At 35.1% G+C, this 23,342-nt stretch overlaps 4 protein-coding genes across 6 annotated transcripts; 2 read left to right on the forward strand and 2 right to left on the reverse strand.

Annotated features, from left to right (window-relative positions):
• The first annotated feature begins 1,795 nt into the window (after positions 1–1,795).
• Positions 1,796–6,332, forward strand: LOC122303028 (caffeoylshikimate esterase). Its single transcript, XM_043114559.1, has 8 exons — positions 1,796–2,190; positions 2,679–2,708; positions 3,480–3,606; positions 3,855–4,001; positions 4,323–4,453; positions 4,528–4,665; positions 4,877–4,975; positions 5,904–6,332. The coding sequence occupies exons 1-8, from the start codon at positions 2,044–2,046 to the stop codon at positions 6,129–6,131; spliced, it is 1,047 nt and encodes a 348-aa protein (XP_042970493.1). The 5' UTR covers positions 1,796–2,043; the 3' UTR covers positions 6,132–6,332.
• A 2,716-nt stretch (positions 6,333–9,048) lies between these two features.
• LOC122302814 lies at positions 9,049–14,980 on the reverse strand. Of its 3 annotated transcripts, none has more exons than XM_043114245.1 (11): positions 14,713–14,980; positions 13,396–13,588; positions 13,194–13,279; positions 12,117–12,201; positions 11,516–11,594; positions 11,207–11,337; positions 10,981–11,067; positions 10,741–10,853; positions 10,296–10,426; positions 9,820–9,933; positions 9,049–9,483 (listed from the first exon to the last, which is right to left on the reverse strand). In XM_043114245.1, the coding sequence occupies exons 1-10, from the start codon at positions 14,760–14,762 to the stop codon at positions 9,821–9,823; spliced, it is 1,068 nt and encodes a 355-aa protein (XP_042970179.1). In that variant the 5' UTR covers positions 14,763–14,980; the 3' UTR covers positions 9,049–9,483; position 9,820. The 3 variants fall into 3 exon arrangements, with proteins under 3 accessions (XP_042970179.1, XP_042970178.1, XP_042970177.1); XM_043114244.1 differs by having other exon boundaries at positions 9,049–9,499; XM_043114243.1 differs by having other exon boundaries at positions 9,049–9,530.
• A 2,024-nt stretch (positions 14,981–17,004) lies between these two features.
• LOC122303534 (transcription factor bHLH75-like) lies at positions 17,005–18,984 on the reverse strand. Its single transcript, XM_043115356.1, has 6 exons — positions 18,545–18,984; positions 18,341–18,457; positions 18,140–18,205; positions 17,965–18,033; positions 17,776–17,850; positions 17,005–17,465 (listed from the first exon to the last, which is right to left on the reverse strand). The coding sequence occupies exons 1-6, from the start codon at positions 18,923–18,925 to the stop codon at positions 17,373–17,375; spliced, it is 801 nt and encodes a 266-aa protein (XP_042971290.1). The 5' UTR covers positions 18,926–18,984; the 3' UTR covers positions 17,005–17,372.
• Positions 18,985–20,740: 1,756 nt separating this feature from the next.
• On the forward strand, positions 20,741–23,061 carry LOC122302817 (40S ribosomal protein S7-like). The gene is made up of 6 exons (XM_043114247.1): positions 20,741–20,895; positions 21,667–21,751; positions 21,840–21,913; positions 21,995–22,118; positions 22,408–22,590; positions 22,703–23,061. Exons 2-6 carry the CDS (start codon positions 21,677–21,679, stop codon positions 22,820–22,822), a joined length of 576 nt encoding a protein of 191 aa, XP_042970181.1. The 5' UTR covers positions 20,741–20,895; positions 21,667–21,676; the 3' UTR covers positions 22,823–23,061.
• The last annotated feature ends 281 nt before the right edge of the window (positions 23,062–23,342 follow it).

The following is a 23,342-nucleotide window of genomic DNA, read 5'->3' on the forward strand; positions in this document are numbered from 1 at the left end:
ATCAACCGATTATATTATATAATATAAATATATATTATATATATTTATACTATATATAGAAAGTTTGACCAAAAATGGAGAAATACTTGAATAATCGGATCGAGTTTAATATTAAAACTCGGGCCGCCCAAGCAATTCGATCTCGTAGACTAGTAGTTCTATATGTATTTAAAAATATTACGAAGGAAAATATGGCATTGGCCGAAAGGTGCCGTTAAAAACAATGGAGAAAATAGTTGAATTGTTGATGATAATTTACCTAAACCCATTATTGCTAAACATGAAAACAATCTCCTTTCAACTTACGCAACTAACGTCCACAAAAAAAAAAAAAAACATCATTATAAAATGAAAAAGAGATATGTGTACGAGGAGAGGAGACTCATGCATATTTATATATATATATATATATATGAAATTCGACACTTTAATTTTCAACATCCAGATCAATATTTTTATAAATGTAATGTTTTTTCCTAATCGAATATTAGATCAAATGATTAAAATAAAAACATAAGCCAGCTCTCATGACAACGTATTAATTTGACCTTAAAGTTGATGAAAATCATGACATGATGAGCAATTTCATGAAACGATTTTACTGATTAAAGTAAGTAATTAGGCATATACTATATCGGTGCAATATTCTTTAATTGGACGTTGCGTTTGAATTATTACTGATCTTGTGCTAATTTTACACCAAAAAAATTAATAGCTTGTATGAAAATAGAGAATTAACTGAAATAATTGAAATAGTTAAAAACTCATGTTATCCTCACTATCTTGGAGAGTTAATTAATAATGAGAAATATAATATTTTTTTTTATACGAATAATCTTTCTATATATACGCATGCATTTATGATATGTTGAATGCATTAAGAGATCAAATCTCAATATTAATTTTGTGATCGAGTTATCAGCTCTGCGTACGCCTAGCCACCTCAAGGCAACTCCTTTTTTTTTTTTTTAATTATATATTAAAACTTGTATTAATGGATTGACTATATCAAACTAAAAATTCTTTCAAAATGTCGTCACGATCATAAAATACGACCACGTCACATTTTATTAGAGTTATTTTATTATTAAGATAGTATGTAAAGTATATTATACATATCATGATTTAAATGGTAAAATTTTATTTATAATATTTAAATTTTAAAATTTAAAATTTAAATTAAATTATATCATGTAAGTATTTATCAAGTATGCTCTACTCACCACTTAGACTGTCTCCCATAACCGACTAGAATTATTGGAGATTTGGATAGTGAGTCGAGACGAGATGAGATAAAAATTGAATAAAATATTATTAGAATATTATTTTTATTTTAAAATTTAAAAAAAATTAAATTATTTATTATATTTTGAGTAGAAATTTAAAAATTATAATAATTAAATGAGATAAAATTATATAAATTGAAATATTTTCTCAATCCAAACAAGGCCTTAATTTTATTTCAATAATTCCCTCAAATATATGTACCTCGCTTTGGACATTCTCAATCCTTTTATAAATTAAATTTTAACTTGAAATAGATATTTTAAAATTTAAGTTTTATAAATTAAATTTTTTGATTTAATTAATGTAAGTGATATGTTTTATATATTAAATTAAAAATAAATAAAATAAAAAATAAAATTAAACGCTATTTTCTTCACTGTTTTTCAAAATCGCCAAAGTTGAAATCAATCGGCCCAAGGAGAGAGACAGTCGGATCTCGTTCTCCTTTTCCTTCCAACGGGGCAATGATATTCAAAAGGCAAAGATTATTCTAAAGAGTACACATGGCGTTGAAACCCGCAAAGCTCTACAGGTGCCACCCGGCCAACAGGTGGTACTTCATTTTCAAGCGTACTTTAACATTTACAAAAAAATAATATAAAAAACGACCAAACTGTTAGAAGTGCAGAACCTTTGATGTAGCCACTGTTTCGTTTCTTTTTTTCTCGGGTTTTCTTGAGAGGTTGCGTTTGGAACGGTGTAGAATTTTGGGCTAGGGTTTGGGTTCAGTGGTGGAAGAAGAGGAGGAGAGTGGTGATGGCACCGGTGTCTATAAGGTTCCCCGGGGTCGACGAGGAGTTGCAGAAGATTTTGGAGGCTAAAATGGACGAAGCGCCAGCCAGAAGGCTTGCTCGCGACTCTTTTAAGGATATTCAACTTGGGATTGACCACATATTGTTCAAGGTATTGCCTTACAGTTTACTTGTTTGTTTTTCCGTTTTCTGTTGCATTGGTTTATTGCCTTGGTGAATCAAACTTTATGAATAATGTATGTCTCTGTGTGTGCGTCTTCGTTGAATAGTTTCGTGCCAACTTAGTCGTATGTAGAGGAAATTACAGTTTACTCTCACTTGTTTTGGCTCAAAATTTAAAAGGTTGGACATTATTATCTGCTGCATGTAATACTTAAAATTTTAATGGATTCAAATTATAACGAGTTTGCAATTCTGATTTTGGTTCTATATTTTCAAGGTACAGAATTAGGAAAAAAAAAAAAAAAAACGATCAACTTAAAAATGTATCAGTTTACTCAAAAAACTACTTCTAAGAGACCATTTTACCTTTAAGATTATACATATGATGGGTATGGACAGATAAACTAAGTGTAATGTTGACCTTCAATCGAAGTTTGCTGAACAATATTGATCGCTTTGTATTTCACTGTGTTGCAGACAACATGTGATGGACTAGAAGTAAAGGAGGTCAGAACTCTATACTTTTATCTATATATTCTCACCCTTTTTTTCAGAAAATCTGATTCGTAAGGCGGTTTTGTGTGCCAAAAAAATGGAGTTTATTAAGGCTTCCATAATTGGATGTTATGTTTACTTTTGGCATCTGAATGGAATAATTGAAGTCATTGTATCTCCCAAGTGCACCTCTCCTTAATCCTCAGTGTCAATTCTTTGTTGGTAGAAATTGCTTAAGCATGTAAAGCTGCACGATGGTGATGTCAGTGGGCTGAGGTTTTGTTGCAGGGGAGAAAGGGTGATGTAACCAGGAAATAGATAGGCTCTGCTTAAGACTCCAATTGCTAGTTATGCAAAACTTGCTAAAGCAGCTTACTGAAAGTGTATTATGTGCAGAAAACCGCTTCTTTTTCTTTGGATTTACTGGCCATCATCATAAAGTAAAATATCTCCAACATCAATTTTGACTAAATTTGAGACTAAGAGAAACAGTTTGATTCTCATCTCATCCCTAAATGGCAAAGTTTTCTTTACTTTTACATTAAAAGAAGGCAACTAGAAACTGATCATCCCCCCCCCCCCCCCCCCCCCTCCTCTCTCCTTTGCGTTCTTTTAGCCATTTAATTCTTATTTAGGTGGAGCTGAAATAGGTTTCCCACAAATTCTGTCATTGATGATGATAGCCTAGTTGTTTATAATTGCTGTGTCAATCCCATATAGTTTTGCAAAGTTGCTATTGCTTTTCTTTTCCATAAATGATGGTCATTCGATATTTTTTTGCAGTCATATGAAGTGAACTCTAGAGGACTTGAAATTTTTTCGAAAAGTTGGCTTCCAGCCTCCTCTCGCCTCAAAGCATTGGTGTGCTTTTGTCATGGCTATGGAGATACTTGTACATTTTTCTGTGAAGGCAGGCAGCTCTTTCTGTTTTTTTTCCTCCTTTTCTTTGGTTAAGTAGTGACTGCCATAAAAACATCTGTTATAGATCTCTTCTTTCTTTCTTTCTTCATTGATAAAAAAGAAAAAAAGAAAAAAAAAAGGTCAAGTTGTGATCACCAATAGGAACTGTCAAGTAGCGGCCATGACAAATTCGAGATAACTGATTGTTAGGTAGTGGAAATTTGTGATAACTGAACTTGGTCATGACATTGTTGACAGGAATTGCAAGGAAGTTGGCGTCATCTGGATTTGGCGTTCTTGCAATGGATTATCCGGGATTTGGCCTTTCAGAAGGTCTCCACGGCTATATTCCAAGCTTCGACGGGCTTGTTGATGATGTTATTGAGCATTACTCAAAAGTCAAAGGTAAGCTAAGTTGCTTCATCTCATTTTTGTTGAACCTTTCTGCAAAGAATTATTGAATTGTGACAGTCTTTATCTATTTTCGTTTCATTTATCTTGGAAAGAAAGAAAATGGCTTGTTTCCACTACACAGAAAACCAGTTAATTTCTTTATCTGCTCAATGAGTCACCTACTCCTTTTGGAGTTCTCCATTTTCTCAGAATGTGGTTGAATGCATAATGTGACAGTTTAACTAAATGATCTGTATACAAGCTATCATGTTATACCTAACATTGGTTATATTGTTAGCTCACAATGATTTTTTGGGTTAATTTAAATTGTAGAGAACCCTGAGTTTCGTACTCTCCCAAGCTTCCTTTTTGGTGAATCTCTGGGTGGAGCTGTAGCTCTGAAGGTGCACCTGAAACAACCTAATGCATGGGATGGCGCCATTCTTGTTGCGCCTATGTGCAAAGTACTTTTCTAAACCTATGTTAGAAAGCCTGATTAGTTGACCTGCAATTAACTGCAATTTTTTTTTTTTGATAGATTGCGGATAACATGGTACCACCATGGTTACTCACGCAAATCCTGATTGGGGTAGCTAAATTTCTTCCAAAACGGAAGCTAGTTCCACAAAAAGACTTGGCTGAGGCAGCATTTAGAGACCTGAAAAAAAGAGAACAGGTTTGTCTCTTTACATGAATAGATAATTCCAATGAGCAAAAAGATATTATGTTTTGGGCTGGTAGAAAAGATTAAGGTTGTGGGATGCTTCGGTTTTATGTAATTTTTCCATTTTATTTCTCTCTGCATTTAGCTGCCTTATTGTATCAGTCCATCCGTTCTTGCATTAGATCTTTCTAGCTAAGGTGTTTTAATGTTTCTGCAACCACAGACAGCTTATAACGTCATTGCTTACAAGGATAAACCACGCTTGCGGACTGCTTTGGAGATGCTTAGAACCACTCAAGAGATAGAACGGCGATTGCAAGAAGTATGCTAATTCTTTGACTCTCTGTTTATTGCATTTATGGGTTATTTATTAACTACACCTCTGTTCTTAACTTCTGCCCAAACTGGATCCTGAACAATCTGTTTTACTTGCCCTGCATTGTCATCATTTTCATGTTCTAATATTTTTTATTGTCTATACTTTCTCCTGAATGTCGTAAATATTTGATCAGTTGGGTTTAGGGACCAGTCTAAGTGGCTGGAATCTTTTGTCAATTAAAGCTGTTAAATCATTCGTGGCCTCTCAGCAATTGCCTTTAATTTAAGCCAAATAAATGTCCAAAGGAAGGAGACTGATTTTTATTTTTATTTTCAAGCATTTTTAAAATTCTCTGAACCTTTTCAAACATACCAGTAGTGTATCACGACAAATTAGCAAAGTACACCATGGCAAATGAATTGATGCATAATACCTATTATTATTATTTAGTTCAGGATGAAAGGTGGCTGCCTTTAAGGAATCTATACCATGGATAAAAGGGAACGGCATGGAGAAGTTGGTAAAATCTGTGAATGATTTTATCACTTGATAATGTCCCTGCTAACACATCAGTATCCAGAGCCGTGAGTCTTTAGGTTAGATCTGAAACTGGAAGTCTGAAAGTTGGGATTTATTTGGACGTCTGAAAACCATTCTACCCACACCTATATAACATTGCGTATTCATCTAATGCTAATGAGATCATGTGCAATATACAATATGCTTTTTCCAAGATGTAATTCTTAAATATGCTTCATGACCATGTCCTACCGAAATGATTTGTAGGAAGCAAGCTATTTACCATATTACGTGCTGGGACAATGGTTTGGGTTTAATTTACCTGGAAGTTTCTGTTAACATAAGAACAGTTCTTTTATAGGAGTATTTAGAAGTAATTATATCAGTCGAGTCACAATTGATGCAATTACAGGTCTCTCTACCGTTATTGATCTTGCATGGGGAGGCTGATATTGTAACGGACCCATCCGTGAGCAAGGCCTTGCATGAGATAGCAAGCAGTTCAGACAAAAAGCTTAATCTTTACAAGGATGCCCACCATTCTCTTCTCGAGGGTGAGCCAGATGAAATCATAATTCAAGTTTTCAATGATATAATTTCTTGGCTTGATGAACACACTGTTAAAAGTACTTCCCACTGACAATTAGTCTCCCTCTTTTTCTCAGTTATATTTATTTATTTATTATCTAAAGAAACTTCGATTGTCTTTGAATAAAAATGCTGCTGTTGCACGTACAAAACTGTCTAGCCATTGCGTCTCGACTGTTTTAAGTGTATTATTGCAGGCTACTCTGATAAATTTATAGCAAATAAGTGCTACAGAATCTTCTATTGTTTCCCATATTAATATGTTGTGGCTTTTGATCTTCAATTTCTCGTATTATTGGTAAGTAGAGTTTTACTTTGAGAAAATTTCAACTGAAAATGTAGTGTTGTAGTCGTACCCCGCCAACTTATCAAGAGAGAGTTGAAGAACCTTGCTGAGTGGTATCTTTCATTTTTAATTACACATGTTGATATCATAAATTTGAGTAATATATAAAGCACAAATAATATTACTCTTGGAAATGTAACAAATATAAGTTAGCCCATCGATTGTAAAAAGAAGAATTTTCTACTCATTATCTTACATATCACACATAATTTTTATTTTTTATTTTTTTTTCTTTTACCAAATGTGTGGTATATAGATAAATTGATAATGAGTAAAAGAATTTAATTAGTTTAGAAAAAATAAAATAAAATAATAAAAAATAAATATAAATATAGTGTATAGAGATGATTAATTTATCAGAATTGCTACGTACAATCGGCAATTGGAATCGCATCTGATATGGTGTCTATATCAATTAGAAAGACGAAGAAACAATAGTATTTTACTACTTTTTTTTTTCACTGCAAAAGATTGAAATCCCAACTCAAGAGCAAATTTCCTCTCCCTCCTCAGTTTCCTCTTTCTCCCTCCCTTAGTTTTCTCGGTTTGCAAACTAATTAGCAGTGACATTTCCTCTCTTGCTCCCTCAGAGTTCGCAAACCACACGCAGTTTGGAGGTTATTTTTTTCTTCACAAACCCGTTTGATTCTCATAGATTTTTTTTTTAATTCTTCATTTTTAATTCTGAAATAGTGGCAGTCTCCTCTGTAAAATTTGTTGAAGATCAAAACCTGAAAATCATACTCAAATGTAATAGACTGCAAGAAAATCTTATGAAAACATTACTGTGATTTCATGGAGAAGACAAAAAGTTGGACTCATACCTTTGGAGAGGGAGGGAGGGGGAGGGGATGGAGAAGACGAAGACCAGGTTCTGTGCTCTAAAGGGTTGGTGCGGGTTTATTAACACACTCATCTGCAGTGAAACAAAGAGGGGCGAAATAGGATGATTTTATTAAAACAAGTGGACGGCTTACATCAGGATTCCGCGCCGGTTGCAAAATGTCGGTTGCAAGTAGAGTTTTTCTTAATTTATATCGCTTTCTTAATTTGGGGATAAAAGATTTGGATGTTGATTTTAGATTTATTTTACATTTTATTATACAAAATATGAATTAGGGGCCATTTGGCCCGTGGGAAAAATGATTTTCCTTCGAATGATCGGAAAAATGAAATACTCGTACAAAGAAATAGGAACATTGGATGGGATGCTTTATAACCTTAGCAAAAAGGAAAAAGGTTATTCTACATGCAAGTCAAGTGTATAAAGCACATCCTTTGTGTTGTTGATAACAAGATTTGTAAGAAAAAAATTGAAAACACGTATAGATGTTTGACAGAATTGCCAGAGATGAGTTAGACGCGGCCCACCAATAAACGCAACCCATAGCCATAGACCCATTACGCCCCAATCTGACTTGCAGTAGTTCCACCTCCGAAAATCACCAAGCCAGCGTATGTTCTCCTAGAAATTTGATCCAAAAACAGAAAACCTCATCTAGAATCCTAGGAATCTTGAATCAAGATTGGATCTTTCAGTTCCACTTTTGGATCCATGAATTCGCCCGTCAGGACCACCAGCCAATTCGAAGAAAGTCCAGTACGTTCTACCTATACCTACTGAGCATCGGGTTTTTCTTTTTTAAAAGAAAATTTGATCCAAATACTCTTTTAACATAATTTACGAAGGCTACTGCATGCACAAATCGTAGACCTGGTAATGGGGCAAGTATGATGGGTTAAGACCAATTACCGTTTGGTTGAATTACTTGCCCAGAATAATGAAACATTCGGTTTGAGCACTCAGGTCATTCCCATGTTTCTCAAGCCTATTCAAACCTATTTACTTATAATATAAAATGCCTATTAGCTCTTATATCAGTTCTAATTTATGCTTCTCGTGATTTTCCTCTAAAACAAATAGTTCAAAAGTGACGTTTCTCAAGATAGGGCCCGGGACACCTTTTAGAGAGGGACCATGTCACATGCAAATTTCATGATACAGAGTTATATTTACTCCTCTATTCTAGATACATCATCAAGTTTTAAGGCCCGTTCGGTTTCACAGATAATCTTAACTCATCTTATTTCAATATTCAAACACCATTTAAACTAAAACACCTTTTTGTTTTAAATTTTCAAAATTTTCTTCTAATCATTACAATTTTTTCAAATTAAAAAAAAAAAAAAAAAGCCTCAACTTTTTTAAATCCCAAAATAATAATTATATTAAAAACTTATATTTTAACAATATTTTAATTTTATAATATTTTTATTCAACTTTTTCTCTCATTTTCCAAAACTTCATAAAGCGTCATAATTTAAACAATTTCATTACTATTCACAAACAATCTTACTACTATTCACATATTTCTCATCTCATCTCATATTATTTGTGTAACCAAACGAGACGTTAGTGTTCCAACATAGTCAAACTTCCAAAATCTGGAGTTATAACTAAATGAGGCAAGGGCAAAATCATGAACAGTGAAAAATAATAATTAGCACTACTCATAAAATAATAATGTTTGGCAAGAGTGAAAACATAACCCGCACTATACATCAATAGCACTTTACTGCTGGGTATACCGGAAGGAATAACAAGATAAACAAGAAATGTACATTGGCTAACAAGAAATCCATATGAATTAATGAGGTAGCACTACATTCAAGAAGAGTGCATTGATTCACACATGAAAGCCATAAGGGGTTATCATGAACATGTGAGATAGCATTAATATCCAACAATTTGAATGCACCTTCCTTCAATGAATTCTAGGAGAAAGGATTATCTCGCCCATCACAGATTAGTGCAGGTATATTCTTTCAGCAGACAAGTGTAATTTTAACTATCGAGACTGTAAGTAGCAATGACAGAAAGCAATGATACAACCGCCCAATCCCCCAAAATGCCAGATACACATCCAAACCATGAACAATAAGCATGTGTATCCAGCAGTTCAAAACCAAGTATTTACCTTGGAGTCCCATAAGACTGATGCAAGATATATTTTCTCCTTCCTGCTAATCAATGTCTGGATATAAAGAACCAACGTATCTGCAAGACAACGGAACTGCTCTGGATATAAATGCTATAATTGACAACTGCACGAAAGAGTTGAGGGTTGTCAAAGATGAGAAATCAATGCATGTTGTTTCTATACAGTTTACACCACTTGCACTGAATTTGAGATGGTGTGACATGTAATTCCTTGTTCCATTTGAAATCTCTCCGATTACCTATTTCTGAACCCTTTCTTGAAATGGTTTATATCATAAATCAAATTTAACGCTAAAAGCAGCTGCTTCCCACATTGTTAGTTTTCTAGCAATAAGCAACTGATATAAACTACTGCATAGACATTAAAAGTCTGAAAATGAATAAGAAACATACTTCAAGTTGGAAGTGAAGACATTTGGATTTGATCACCTAACACCTCATTCGATAAATCAGAATCTTGAAAAGAATCTTTCCTTGTACGATCTAAAGAAGTTGCCTCATATATCCCTGCAAATTCATTCACATCTACACATAAGGGATGTGAAAGTAGTTATCAAAAATAAAAGAGAAGCACACTTGGTACCAGGCCTAATACCCTCGTTATCAAGGACTCTTCTTGTAGCCTGCCCTCCTCATTAGATTTAAGGGCGAAACAAGCAGCTTTTTTATACACTTAAATGTGAAAATAGGAGATCTCACTAAAGAAGATTTATCACCAATTCCTTTCTAGCAGAAAACTGTATACGTTTGACTGATTTTCTATTAAATGAATAAACAAGTCTAACACCAATAAATGAATTACTTCCTCGTATTGCTATAAGCTACTAGAATACACACTATAAAACATAAAAATAACTTTCTATACATACCAAATCCCAATATTAAGCAGCAAACTAGGAAGCCTGGTAGAGAGAAGTCCATGTTGTACACAATCTCCATGACGATGATGCATCCTCCGGCTACCATTAAATGCCTCGGAGAAGAAAAAACCATGTGTAATCTAGAAACATATGAATTATCCAATAAATTTTGTCAGCCCCCTAGGTATAAACTATAATCATGAGATCTTTTGAAATTGAAAATATTTACAATAGAAGAACTTGTAGCAAAATGCGCACAAAGGGCATCAGACTACTCTTTATATACATATGCATGCAATTGTTATGCATGTGGTCTGTGTGTGTGGAGAGAGAGAGAGAGAGAGAGAGAGAGAGAGAGAGAGAGAGAGAGAGAGAGAGAGAGAGAGAGAGAGAGAGAGAGAGAGAGAGAGAGAGAGAGAGAGAGAGAGAATAAGGAGATTATCATGTAAGGTACCTTTCTTCTGCAATACTGTCAACATAGAATATCATCATAACTCCAAAGAGAATGGTGCTCAGAAATGCCCAGGCAGAGAATGGCAACTCCACACCGGTATCAGAAGGTGATCCCTAAGTGTTTCAACAAAAATCCCAAAGAGGGAGAGGGTGGGTCAGAAAATGTACCATTAGCAAGGGATTATTTTCTTTCTGGAACATGTATCATTAAACCTAAGTCTAAAAAGGTTCTGATACTTACTATGATCATGTCCCACATGGCCACAGGAAACAGAAAGCATGTTGCAGAAGCAATAGTTATGGCATGGAGCCGTCTTTTAAGTTGATTCTGAAATCAGAAAATAAGTAGAATCTGATATTGTCGTGGATATCAGGGAGCTTACATCAATTATGAAAGGGGAAAAATGTACTTGAAATAAAAGGGTGAATAGAGAATGCACAATATGCATTTAGCTGAAGATCAGCACCTTGAGAGACACACGCCGTGCAATCACCCTTCTCAGTGCTGATAAGATTCCAGCAAAAAGGGGAACTATCATTTCTTTCATACCCAACACTTGCTCTGTCTGAACCTCAGTTTCAGGGCCATCTTTTGACGGTAATTCCAGGTTAAGCTCACAATAAAACAAAGTGGCAAATAAAGTTGCAAATGCTTAGTTTCACAATGACAAAGGACAGCATTGAAATAAATGGGGAATCTATAAAGAAAATAAACAAAAAATGCTAAATTATGAAGAAAAAAATTAGCTAGAAACAATTTAAGATTAAGAGGATATAGAATGGAGAGTATGTTGCCATGGCCCACCCCTGAGATAGTAAGTAGAAGGATGCCAACATTGCAATAAGACCACCTACCTGGTAAAAGATGAGGAAACATCTGAGTATTTAGAGAAACGAATAGAATTTATTTTTCTGATAAGTAGAAAAGAATAGCGTTTATTTTTTTGACAAGTAGAAAATAATAGTATTTATAGAAATGATATCTATTTTCTTCCAATTATCATTCTCATTGATAAAAACTAACAGAAAAGTTATTCCATTAGTTGATTTCTTATAAAAATATTTTCTTCCTATTAAATCATTCTCATTGACCAACACATCTACAAATCTACTATAATACCTCAACAACATTAGATATGTCTATAAAAGCAAAACTCTTGCATTCATGTTAAGCATTGGATGAAAACAGAAGAAAACAGAAAAAATGACTAGTGACTCTTAAAGAGAGTGAATTGGCCTCTCACGAGAGTAACATGTCAGAAATAAAACCAAAGCTTACATGCTTTAAGATTATGATCTTTAACTGATATGATGAGCATTATTCATACATCATATACCCTAAAATCAATGACAACCAAGCATATTAGAGAGAGCTACCTTCTTCCAAACACGGCCCCTCCGTCCATATAACACTGCAGACAATACTCCAAGAACAGCGCCAGAGTACTCTGCCAATATAGCTCTAGCACATATAAAAGCTAACGAATGTTAACTACTGACAAATAGATACAATGAAGAGAAAAGGACAGACATTATAAAAATTACAATGATCACCCTGCCAATTAGAGGAAGCGCAGGGTGATCATCACAGATTGGTGTTGCATGTGTAGAAATGGAGGTGAATCGGTGAACCATCTCTTAATACATTGTGAGGTAGCGAGAAGGCTATGAAATGAGGTACTTGGCAGAATGGACTTGGCTTGGGCTATGCCGGAGACGGTGGTCGGGGTATTGGCCAGTTGGAAAAATATGAGAGGAAATCAAGAGATAAAAGCAGTATGGAAGACGATCCCTATATGCATCATGTGGTGTCTATGGAGAGAGCGCAATGACAGGACGTTCGAGGACAAAGAGATATCGTTGGAGGAATTGAAAGTTTTTTTCTTTAGAACTCTTTGTACATGGACCTTAGCGGTTGATTTCAATGGTTTGGGGCTACATGAGTTCCTTATATCCATTGTTCATACCTAGATATGGTCTCTAATCTTTGTATCAGGCTTTTGCCTTCTTTTGATAATATAATTTATTTTACTTATCAAAAAAAAGAAGAGATGAGCTATACAGTATTTTAGATCAAGTGATGTAAGAAGAAGCAGATATCAAATTCTCCACAACAAATAGAAATTTGGAAAGGGGATCTAGACATAATCCACGGGAAAAAGTAAGGTAGAGAGCATATGCTCATAATTTTAAAGTTAAAGCTCCTTGGGTCTTTACCATCTAGAATGGTTTGCAAAAGCCACCCAAGTTTGTCGAGTTCTTGACAAAAACACTCTGAGTAAAGGATAGCAAAATAATAAAAAATATAACATTTTTTACTGATGGAAAAATATGAAATTGCAATTTAGGCATAAGCTCAAGCAATTTTATGCAATTATTTCTTATATATAGACTCTAATTAGAATGGTGCAAGAGTACTCAATTGAAATCTTTTTTAAGCATTAGAAAACCTACCTCGCTGGTCCACATGATTTGAGGCCTTTTCCCCACATGATGAAGTATAAAGCTGTTATTCCACCATTTATTATAGAAGGTACAACCTGAAAAGTGAATGGAACTGTGTAAGAAAAGTAACAGCAATGATATGAGTAAATTTCCTGATGACTTTATCATGGAGTTTACAATGATAGGGATTTTTTTTTTTTTTTTATCTAACCTGTTGATTTGAGAGTGGCCTGCCCTTCCAAGGCTTTTGAATTATTAAAAAAAGGATGGATGCTGGCACCAGACAACAGAAGAAAAAAAGAATGACTGGAGCTCCTGTTTGAGTCAAATAGTGGTACATGGAGTACACTGACCATATTCTCATGAAGTTACCAATAAGGTGGATTATCTGCAAAGGGGTGTGCCTACCAGAACACAAGATCATTGGTACAACCAGTTTCAATAATCACGAAGAAGCCAGGAGGAAACATGCTAACAATATTATTTTGTTAAAAAAGAAAAGTAAGCTTATTGTCTTCCTTTTACATATCACTTTTCTGAAATTTTTTTGTTGGGTTATGGTAAGCGGATTCACTTCTGGGATGATGTTTGGCCATGCCACTCTCCTCAGAGATGCATGCCTAATATATCAATTCACAAGGTTCTCGTGACCTCCCAGTGATAGACTACATTCAATATGGAGAAAAAAAGGAGGTAACTATTAAATTGATGCATGGAACTTAAATGAATCAAATGGCATAGTGGGGCTTTCCTTTGTTAGAAATCCACAGAAAACATTACAGAACTTCCATAACAAAAAATGCAATATTAGGAGCTTTCTACGATTCAATCACATTGTTGCATCCTATGATAATTGTAGAGGATATTCATGAAGAAGGTATTCAACAATAAATGTGACGTAAAACAAAAAATAACTATTTATAAAACACTTGCATTGCATCAAATCAAATCCGTTAGCATAATAGCATCACAGCTGAAAAGAAATGTTAGGCCAATCCAGAAGACCAGTAACTGAAACTAATCAGCGCCTTAACCAAAACTCAAACAAACATTAGCATACCAAAACCTCACACCAAACTGGAGTGCACACGTCAAATTACCAATAAGCGAACATAGCCTTTCACTAAGCATCACTTACACATGTACTTAATTTACATATTCGGTTGCTAATTTCAATTATTTTATTAATTTATATTTGCAGACCGAAAAAAAAAACACTGAGGTGAGAAGAAAAAGTACAGAAATTCAATGTCATATATAGTAATACTTTTCAATTCTAAAATTTCCGGAAATCCCAACAAAACTCCAAGAATAAACTAAAATGAAAAAAATACTCCAAGAATCAACTAAAATGAAAAAAATCCCCCCTTCTGCGAACACATTAACGAAATGTAATAGTGCACTGTACCAGGCTGTATCAACCCATATAATACTTCCCGATAATGAGAAAACAGTAATTGCTTTGTTTTTCATTTTCCGTTCCTGAGGTTTCTCTGGAACCAAAGTGAGAGGAGTTAGGGTTCCTTACCTGAAATGGGGAGAACCCCGATCTTCAGAGACTTGCCTTGGAGACATCATTTTCTTCTTTGAACGAAATGTTATGCAATAGAGTGGATCCAATATAATTCAAGAACAACCAAATAAAAGCTTAATCACCGATAAATTGAGTGCTTTAAGTGCTTAAACTTCTGCTTTGGCGTTCTCCAAAACCAAGTTGAATCTCTCACAAACAACGAGTAGAAGAATCAAAGAAGTTTTCTCTCCATTCTTGTCTTCTGAACTTTTACGATCTAACAGTGATTTCTTGGATAGTCCAATTAGAGACGGGCCTCGTCGTTACATCTGGGCCCCGAGCCTAGAATAGTCAGTTTTAGAACTGTTTCCTTGTACGTCCGGGCCTGGTCTAGCCCAATTTTTTTTTCCTCAATTTGTGGAGTTTAATTAGGTTTCTTCTAGCTTTGTATTTTCTGATTTTAATCCCTTTCTTTTGTCTTGCTTTAAGTCCTTCAGTCCATGTGCTAATGGTAGTTTTTTTAACCCCCCCAAAAAAATATATAAGAGGGATCAATGGCAAGTTTCACAGGCAAAACTTTCATACTTTATACTCGACTAATTGGAACTTCTGAAAAAAAAGAAGACTTCGGATCCCATCCCGATTACATCTTTTTGCAAATACGAACAAATAAGATTGATTGTGATAAATAGATAAGTAGATCTCATCCTTTTACATTTAACATCAAACATCCTGTAAATATATATATATATTGAGTACAAGTACAACTCTTCTGCAAAATTTATATTCATCAAGGTCATTATTTAAAAAAATAAAAAAGAAACAAAGAAAACTAAGGTGTCCCAAAGCCTGTGCCTCGAACCTAAAGAAATTGCTATATATATAGGACAGACACACGAACCAACCTTAAAGACATAATGTGTACAAGTAGAGACACATTTTCCCCTATGAATCACTTCTGAGTGTTGTGTCCTTTTGTTTTAGTAGATGCTCGACTGAACGAAGGTCTTCAAATTGATACAGAGACAAAAGAAGTCAATTCTGGTCTTATACTGACATGGGGCTCTTATTTTCTTCACCTTTTCATTTTCCTAGATTATCTGGCATGTATCTGCAGGCTTCCTTTTTCATTATCGATGCCAGAGGTGACATGGAAGTTATCCACTTCCTGATCATCAACACCATTGCATAGATCATTATCGAACTTTTTCAATAATGATTTAGCCTCCAATCACTTGAATGCAAATGTTCTTGCTTCTTAGCACAGGACTTTAGTACCTGTTCTCTTTGTCAGTGTACATGCACTAACAAAATCCCAAGTGAGAAAATGGTTAAAAAAGAGTCAAAGAAAAGCATACAACTTTAGACATCAGAAAGCTTTTAAAGGTTCATTAGCCTTTTTATTCAAGAAATCTCCGAACCCACACTCTCACTGTCCCATCCTCTTGTGAGCATCGTATGGCCCATTCAAGCTGTCCTCTCTCAAACCCATGTCTTCGGATGCAATGCATCTGCTTTAATCTGGTTCCAATATTACACGAGAATATTTGTTATTTGCAATTACTGTACATACTGTTGAATTTGCAAATTCATATAGGTTTCCATGACTTGTTTTCCTTGTATTTAGAACCATAAGTTTTTGTTTATCCATTTGTTTGTGGGACACCTTGTTGATCCTATTAGTGTTTGTATCCATTTATCATCATTGTCGAATGTCCGGTTGTCTGCCGGATGTAGTCTGCATTCCCATCTGATGGATATTAAGTCATTGTTATGCAAAATAGTACTACAGGCCAATTTAATTATTTGACAAATAGATACTTCTAAGTTTGTACAGATGGAAAATGAACTGCATTTCTGGATGCTCCTGTGATTTTGACATTATCACACCTTTTCCCCCCCTCTTTTTTCGTCAAGGGACATCCTGACACCTTTATGACGAAGCAATTGATTGAAAGGTGGTGCTTCTTCCATCGATCGAAAGATATTATTTGCAGAACTCAATCACATCCAAAAGCAGAAAGGATAGGGGAAAAAAAAAAAAAAACATATACAAAATGACTCTTTCTACTGGCCACTTGCCATATTATCGATGGGTCATAGTTTTAAAACCATGCGCGTTGCTTGTCATAGATGTTTACTCATTGGCCATAGATTCAGATCAACGCTTGTAATGAATAGGCCAATTTTATTTATGCAAGGGATGAATTTACCGGCATTTATGCACCTGGCTCTGCATATGCCTGAAGTACATACGTCTTTATATTTACGTCCTTAATGATCATAAAGGGAAAATATCCAATACTATGTAATAAATAACTGGCACTTACGGCAATAATTTTGTTGACAATCTCATGATACGATTTACAAGCAATAATTCCAACTCAATTCGTAGCTAACTGCTCTTGCTGACGTGGCAACAGTGATACATAGGATGCTACAAACCACAATTTACTCTTGGACATTGGTCAAAGATATTCAGCACTTAAAGTTCACAAAAGAGAGAGAGATTACAGAATTTTGTAGTTTTGTTCTTAGTCATACGTGAAGTAATGCAAATAGCAATGGCATGTTTGCCTAGTACTTGGAAAGAGATTCGATCTGTGGGAGATGGGGATAGGGGAGCATATACATGTGCTTGCAGAAACTGTGGGGGGTAGGGGCCAAAAATTCAGTCAAATTGGCCATGTCGAGTGGAAGAGGGTTTGCTCTCCATATTGTTCCCTCTCCCAGTTCTCCATCTCGTGTACCTTGTGTGAGTTTGTCCCCTGCACAATTAAGCATTAATCAGCACCAATATTAGAGGCACACAATTGTAGATAAAAAACGTACTTTAAGATTAATTTACATGCCTCCAAATATGCCCAGAAAGCCCTTTGGCTGTTCTAATATGATATCAGAACAGTTTTGATTGTTCTCAGACTCCACTTTTGAGTTGGATTAGATGTTTTTATCCAACACTCTTTATATGTTATTTTCCAAACAAAATACCACCCTTATCTTGTCTCAACTTTTAATGAATCTGTTGAATAAAAACTAGAAAACTAAACTCCAATAATTGTTTGATTAAGTACTTACCTTTGCTTTTTCCTCGGCTTCTGTGTACCAGATCAAGTCATGAGTACATGCAACTGTAAGCTCCGTGGAGAGAAACTGAATTTCAGGAAGAAGAGAGAAACAAGAATCTTTTAAGTGCTAGTGCTTTAGATTTCAAGATGACAGCATCATCGTGTTTACACCACCCTGGTTTGTTTATTTCCAACTTACCTCAACCTGATTCTTCAGTGAATGGACATAATTGATAATTTCATCCAACATCGCTGCCATTCCCATTGTCTGTGAATTTGAGGATCATATTACAGAACGTATACACTTAAGCATACAAACAATTAATGCAAGCATGAACGCATATATACACATAAAAATAACAAAAAGAATCTACCTTGCGGCATCCAGGAACTAGGTCTTGCAAGCATCTCAACTTGTAATTGATTTTTTGCCTTCTCACCTGATCCAAATAAATGGTATTGCATTTCAACTTCTCATGTTTTCTCCAATCACAAAACTTCTATTTATGCCTACAGATAATACTCAATGTCCATGAATTTTGCAAATACATTCGATCAATAACATACAAATTTACCCTTTCTGCTAAACTGTGACTATCAGTAGCTTGACCTCTTTTTGCTCTAACATGGATGACTTCCTCTTGTTTTTCCTGTTCATTCTCACTGCTCTTTTTCTTCCCTTTCCCTATGCTCTGCAAACATCGATTTATGAGTTATAAACTCCACTCTGCCACAGACAAAGTTCGAACAAAGACAATCAAATAAAGAATGAAACTCACGTTCTGTTTTGCAGAACTATAATTATCTTTCAACTGATTTCTAGAAGCTGCAGAAGGAAGGCTTTCTGAGCTGCTTGTTGATAGCTCCAGTACTTTTCTCTTCTTGCTTTCATGGAAAACGTCATTTGTTGAACTTGAGGTATGAAGGCTTGGCAATTCATTTTGGCAGTTGAGGTGTGAAGTACCAGAAAGACTATGAGCCATGCCGGCCTGATATTCAGGTTGCTGGTATGCTAAGAAATTATCCAGAGTGAAGTTTGTAATCTCGAAATCCTCCATAATGCTTGCATTTGGATCCGCAAACTGGCTTAGCATTTCTATAGCTGTATTTATATCTGAGTAAGGTATAGAGGGTTTAAAACATTGTTCAAACCCAGTCATGACTACTCAAAGTCTCAAACCATAGAAACTCCCAGGGGTTTCAATGCTATTTAGATTGTAGAGGCTTCCAGTGTACATTTTATAGATAAAGGTTCATTACATATGGTGTTGAAATGTCTAATTTGGGTCTTGGATATTACCATGTGGGTATCAGTGTAATTATGTTTTCCTTTACGCTTAAGTAAGAGAGAAAAAGCACATGGGAGTTCCTCTGGTTGCCTGGTAGGGTCCCGGCTAGGGATATACATGTACCCAATAATCTTTTGGAGTTGCGATGGTATATTTTAAAAAATGATAAAAAGTGTTCTTCTTCTTCTTCTTCTTCTTCTTCTTGATCTTGATCTTCTTTTTGTGCCAAAGGCATACGATAAAGTATGGAAAAGTACGAAGACAAGAAAACATTCACCCCTTTCTAATTTTATTTGTTTTTTCTCGTCTTTCTTTTTCTAGGGACTAATTCCGATCTAACTAGGCATGTGAAAAATATACAATCAAGAACGAATTTAGAGAACCAAATAATCAGTAATCAGCAGTCAGGTTCTTTTGCTTAACCCTTTGGCGGCATGTTGATGTTCTTGATAATCAGTCATCAGCTTGAAAATCCGGGTCTGTAAGAAATTTCCTGGTGCTAAACTCTTCAGGATAAGTATCTTTACATTTTCACTTCATGCTGGTTTATGGAAAATTTACCAAAATAAATAAATAGTTTAATTGAATTCAATAGGTTTTGCTATTTTAAAACTTTGAATTACTGGTAATTTCAAGTGTTGTCGTTGGATTCATATCTATCTCCATTTTAATGGAAAGCTAAAATCAGAGCTGTTTGCAAGTGGGAACACGTATGGGGAGGAAATATCCCAAGCTCAACACCAATTCTGCTACAAGTATGAGTTTTGGCTTACTTCTATGAGTAGCTCAAGTCTAGCCCGACACAATTGCAGGACTAAGATGTATTGCATTCTTTTTCAAGTTTTCTTGTTAAATAAGAAATTTTAGATACCCAACAATTTGTGGTTTGATGGCACAAAACTCGTATCTCCAAAATAAAGATTTTAGGTTCAACCCCGTTCTCTAATATATAAAAAATAAATAAATAAGAATTTCTAATTTTAATTCTTTAGCAAATCTCTATCGTATCATTAACATGAAAGATAAAACAGGCAAATTTTTCTATAAACAACATCAAAGATAATTTTATCTTATAAATATAGGGAATTGCTTCTTCTACATAAAGTGATCATCGATGGTGGCAATCAATTGTGGGTTTTTATTTTTTTTAATTAATAGTTAAGTAAAATACTTTTTAATGAATTTTTAATTTTTAATTATTTTAAAAAATATTTAATGAGTTTAAAAAAAAAATTTAAAAATTTACCTATCAGGTGAGTGTTTCGGGTGGCTCCCTCTGTGGGAGTAGCATCGTCCATAAATATAATCTTCCTTTTACGTAATAACGTGCGTAGATTAATGCTGGCACATGTGTCTAAGGAATCCATGGCCCAATGGAATTGCCTTCAACATAAGAGTGGGCCATTGAACAACATAATACGTAGACGATGTTGGGCATTGCTGGCGGTTTGACTTAACAGAAGTAAAAAAAAAGATGTCTATATTTAAAGCCCAAAATGAAAAACGAAAGAATACAAGATCCAGGAGTTTGGGACCCATACTGTAAACGGGCCTGACTCCAAAAAGCTAGCACATGCACTACCTCCTAAAAGCTAGACAGTGGCGACTGTGGCCCATGGTTTCTCCTATCCTAATTTTACCTTACCTATTCGTGTAACCAAACAGATACATGTCAATCCAATAATGAATCTCAACCGTCCAATACTAGGGCATTTTATTTTAGCTTCTCCATATAAAACCCAGTAATCCCTTCTCACGCCTTACACAGCCCCCAATCTCCCTCAAGGCTGAAGCGTAGGGTTTTTCCCCCTGAGTGCAGCAGATCTTAATCCCCCTCGGTGGTACGTATCCGAAATGTCGAATGGGTCTCCTTCTCTTCCGTTTTCCTCAACTGTGTCTTATTTTAAATTCTCGTAGTTTGGCCCTAAATATGAGATTCAGGCCCTTACTTCTTTCTGTGTTTGTTTACGCCGAAAACTGATGGAAATAGAACTATAAAGCAGTTGCTATGGATGAATAGCCGTATACTCTTAGTGATGATATTTTTTAAGTTGTCTTTTTCAAGGCCAGAATATACTTCGATTTGTTTTGACTCTTGATAAAGAAAATACTTCAATTCTCCTGTAGAATTCAATGAGGTATAAGCTAGTATTTGCTTATAAATGGTACAGGCTAATGTTTGACACCATAAGCGCACAGTTTAGGGCTAAATGTTTTCGTAATCTGTTTCGCATTAGGATGCCAAAGGCGTAGTGATAAGAGTAGATAAACACATATTAACTTAGTTTGTTATTCAGTGCTTGCACTTTGGAGTTAGGGATCCTTATGAAATTATCATGTGTCAAGGAGCATCTTTTGGATGTCTATTTCATGGGAACAAACTGTAGATATTCTTACAGTTGTGGTTTTATAATCTACATCTCCAACAAGGCTACAATGGATACACCCTTTTTGGAAGGACACTAGAGTGTTAGTGGGGCCATGGTCAGCTGAGAAAAAAATACTCAAACTCGATAGCGATATCTCTATTGTAGTGTTTCGTTTTTCCTTGGTATATTAAGGGCTATATCCCTTGATTGACATAAATTTTATAAATCTTATCCATTGATCAGATCTGTCAATATGTTTTCCTCAAGGAAGAAAATCCACAAAGACAGAGATGTTGAGCCCACTGAATTTGAGGATACAGTTGCACAGGTCAGTTCGTGTCCTGCTTTCTAATCATGTGTTATTTAATTTCTGCCATCTGCAATGTACTAAATTCATATGCTTTATTCGTATGCAGTACCTATTTGATTTGGAGAATACCAATCAGGAGCTAAAAAGTGACTTGAAAGATCTCTACATTAATTCAGCAGCGTATGCACTCTGACTGGTTTGAATTTTTTAGGAATTTGTAAATTTTTGTTTCTAATTATGATAGCATATTTAATTTTACAGTCAAATGGACATTTCTGGAAATCGCAAGGCTGTGGTTATCCACGTGCCTTACAGATTACGGAAGGCATTCGGCAAGATTCATCTTCGCCTTGTTAGGGAGCTGGAGAAGAAATTCAGTGGCAAGGTAATATCTTATGTTTAACTTTATTTTCAAAATGATAAAATGATTTTCAGCAATTTTGGTACCTTCTTTGTAAGTTAGGCTCTGTGATACTATCAGTCTTTAAACTTCATAAAATATAGTGTGGTATGCAATGGGTGTTTCGCAATTTGCTAAGGATTGTTTTTCTTTGGTTTCTGAGCCTTGAACTCCAAGTCATCCCAAATGTGGTGCGATGCATGTTGCTGTTATTTAATATGTGAATCTAAGGCTTCAGAGTGACATGTTAATCTTTTGCTGCTATATTTGCCAGGATGTTGTTGTGATTGCGACCCGCAGGATTGTACGACCACCAAAGAAAGGCTCTGCTGCTCAGCGGCCACGCTCCCGCACACTAACATCTGTCCATGATGCTATGTTAGAGGACATTGTGCATCCTGCTGAGATTGTTGGGAAACGCATCAGATACCGAATTGATGGTTCCAAAGTAATCAAGGTAAATGCAAAATTTGATGAACATGGGATTGGATGATGACAACTAAAATCTGATAGATATGCCGTTAACTTCATACCATTTTGTAGTTATTGATGTCTGTTGTATGTGTCAGGTTTTTTTGGACCCCAAGGAGAGGAACAACACCGAGTATAAACTGGAGACGTTTTCTGGTGTTTACAAGAAGCTGACTGGGAAAGATGTATCATTTGAATACCCGATAGCTGAGGCCTGAACTGGCTAATATAAATTGGCTTTTGTGTTCGGAGACTGTTATGTTATTTTAGGTTTATAACTGCATTGAATGAAATTACGTTGAAAAATTTTGACACTTGGAAGAGGTTTTTTGTCTTTTTTGGGACCAATGAAGACTGATGTCAAATTCTTCTTTCTTAAGTTGTGCGTGAATTCTATTTTCTTGGGCCGAGTTTGTAGAACTTGATAGATATACAAGTTCAATTTTTTTGGATTACAGTTTATCTGCCGTTATCCAGTTTTGTCATTGTCAGTAGTTCTGCACAGTTGCACGGTTATTAGTAATGTGGCTGTGTCTGTGTTGCATGCAAGCAAATATATTGTAGCATTGAAGAAATTATATTATACCACGAATCTGTGTCATCATGGTAGTAAAGTTGGGCATGCAAAGCAAAATTGTCAGTTGGCTCAGCGGTTGGATCCTCATTCTATCTATATCATCATGTATTCAATAGCTCGAATTTGATTTGAAATTAATTTTAGTTGTGCTGTCTGTTTCG

Source organism: Carya illinoinensis, chromosome 3, assembly GCF_018687715.1.
Source record: "Carya illinoinensis cultivar Pawnee chromosome 3, C.illinoinensisPawnee_v1, whole genome shotgun sequence".
NCBI lineage: Eukaryota > Viridiplantae > Streptophyta > Magnoliopsida > Fagales > Juglandaceae > Carya > Carya illinoinensis.

Coding starts and splice junctions, on each gene's coding strand:
- LOC122303028 (XM_043114559.1), top strand. CDS start 2,044: ATGGCACCGGTGTCTATAAGGTTCCCCGGGGTCGACGAGGAGTTGCAG. Junction 2,191..2,678: donor TTGACCACATATTGTTCAAG/GTATTGCCTTAC, acceptor ACTGTGTTGCAG/ACAACATGTGATGGACTAGA. Junction 4,454..4,527: donor TTGTTGCGCCTATGTGCAAA/GTACTTTTCTAA, acceptor TTTTTTTGATAG/ATTGCGGATAACATGGTACC.
- LOC122302814 (XM_043114245.1), bottom strand. CDS start 14,762: ATGATGTCTCCAAGGCAAGTCTCTGAAGATCGGGGTTCTCCCCATTTC. Junction 12,202..13,193: donor AAATCATGTGGACCAGCGAG/GTAGGTTTTCTA, acceptor TATATGTGCTAG/AGCTATATTGGCAGAGTACT. Junction 9,934..10,295: donor CTGCTTAATATTGGGATTTG/GTATGTATAGAA, acceptor ATGAATTTGCAG/GGATATATGAGGCAACTTCT.
- LOC122303534 (XM_043115356.1), bottom strand. CDS start 18,925: ATGACTGGGTTTGAACAATGTTTTAAACCCTCTATACCTTACTCAGAT. Junction 18,458..18,544: donor ATAGTTCTGCAAAACAGAAC/GTGAGTTTCATT, acceptor CGATGTTTGCAG/AGCATAGGGAAAGGGAAGAA. Junction 17,466..17,775: donor AAGCCGAGGAAAAAGCAAAG/GTAAGTACTTAA, acceptor TTAATTGTGCAG/GGGACAAACTCACACAAGGT.
- LOC122302817 (XM_043114247.1), top strand. CDS start 21,677: ATGTTTTCCTCAAGGAAGAAAATCCACAAAGACAGAGATGTTGAGCCC. Junction 21,752..21,839: donor TTGAGGATACAGTTGCACAG/GTCAGTTCGTGT, acceptor ATTCGTATGCAG/TACCTATTTGATTTGGAGAA. Junction 21,914..21,994: donor CTCTACATTAATTCAGCAGC/GTATGCACTCTG, acceptor TTAATTTTACAG/TCAAATGGACATTTCTGGAA.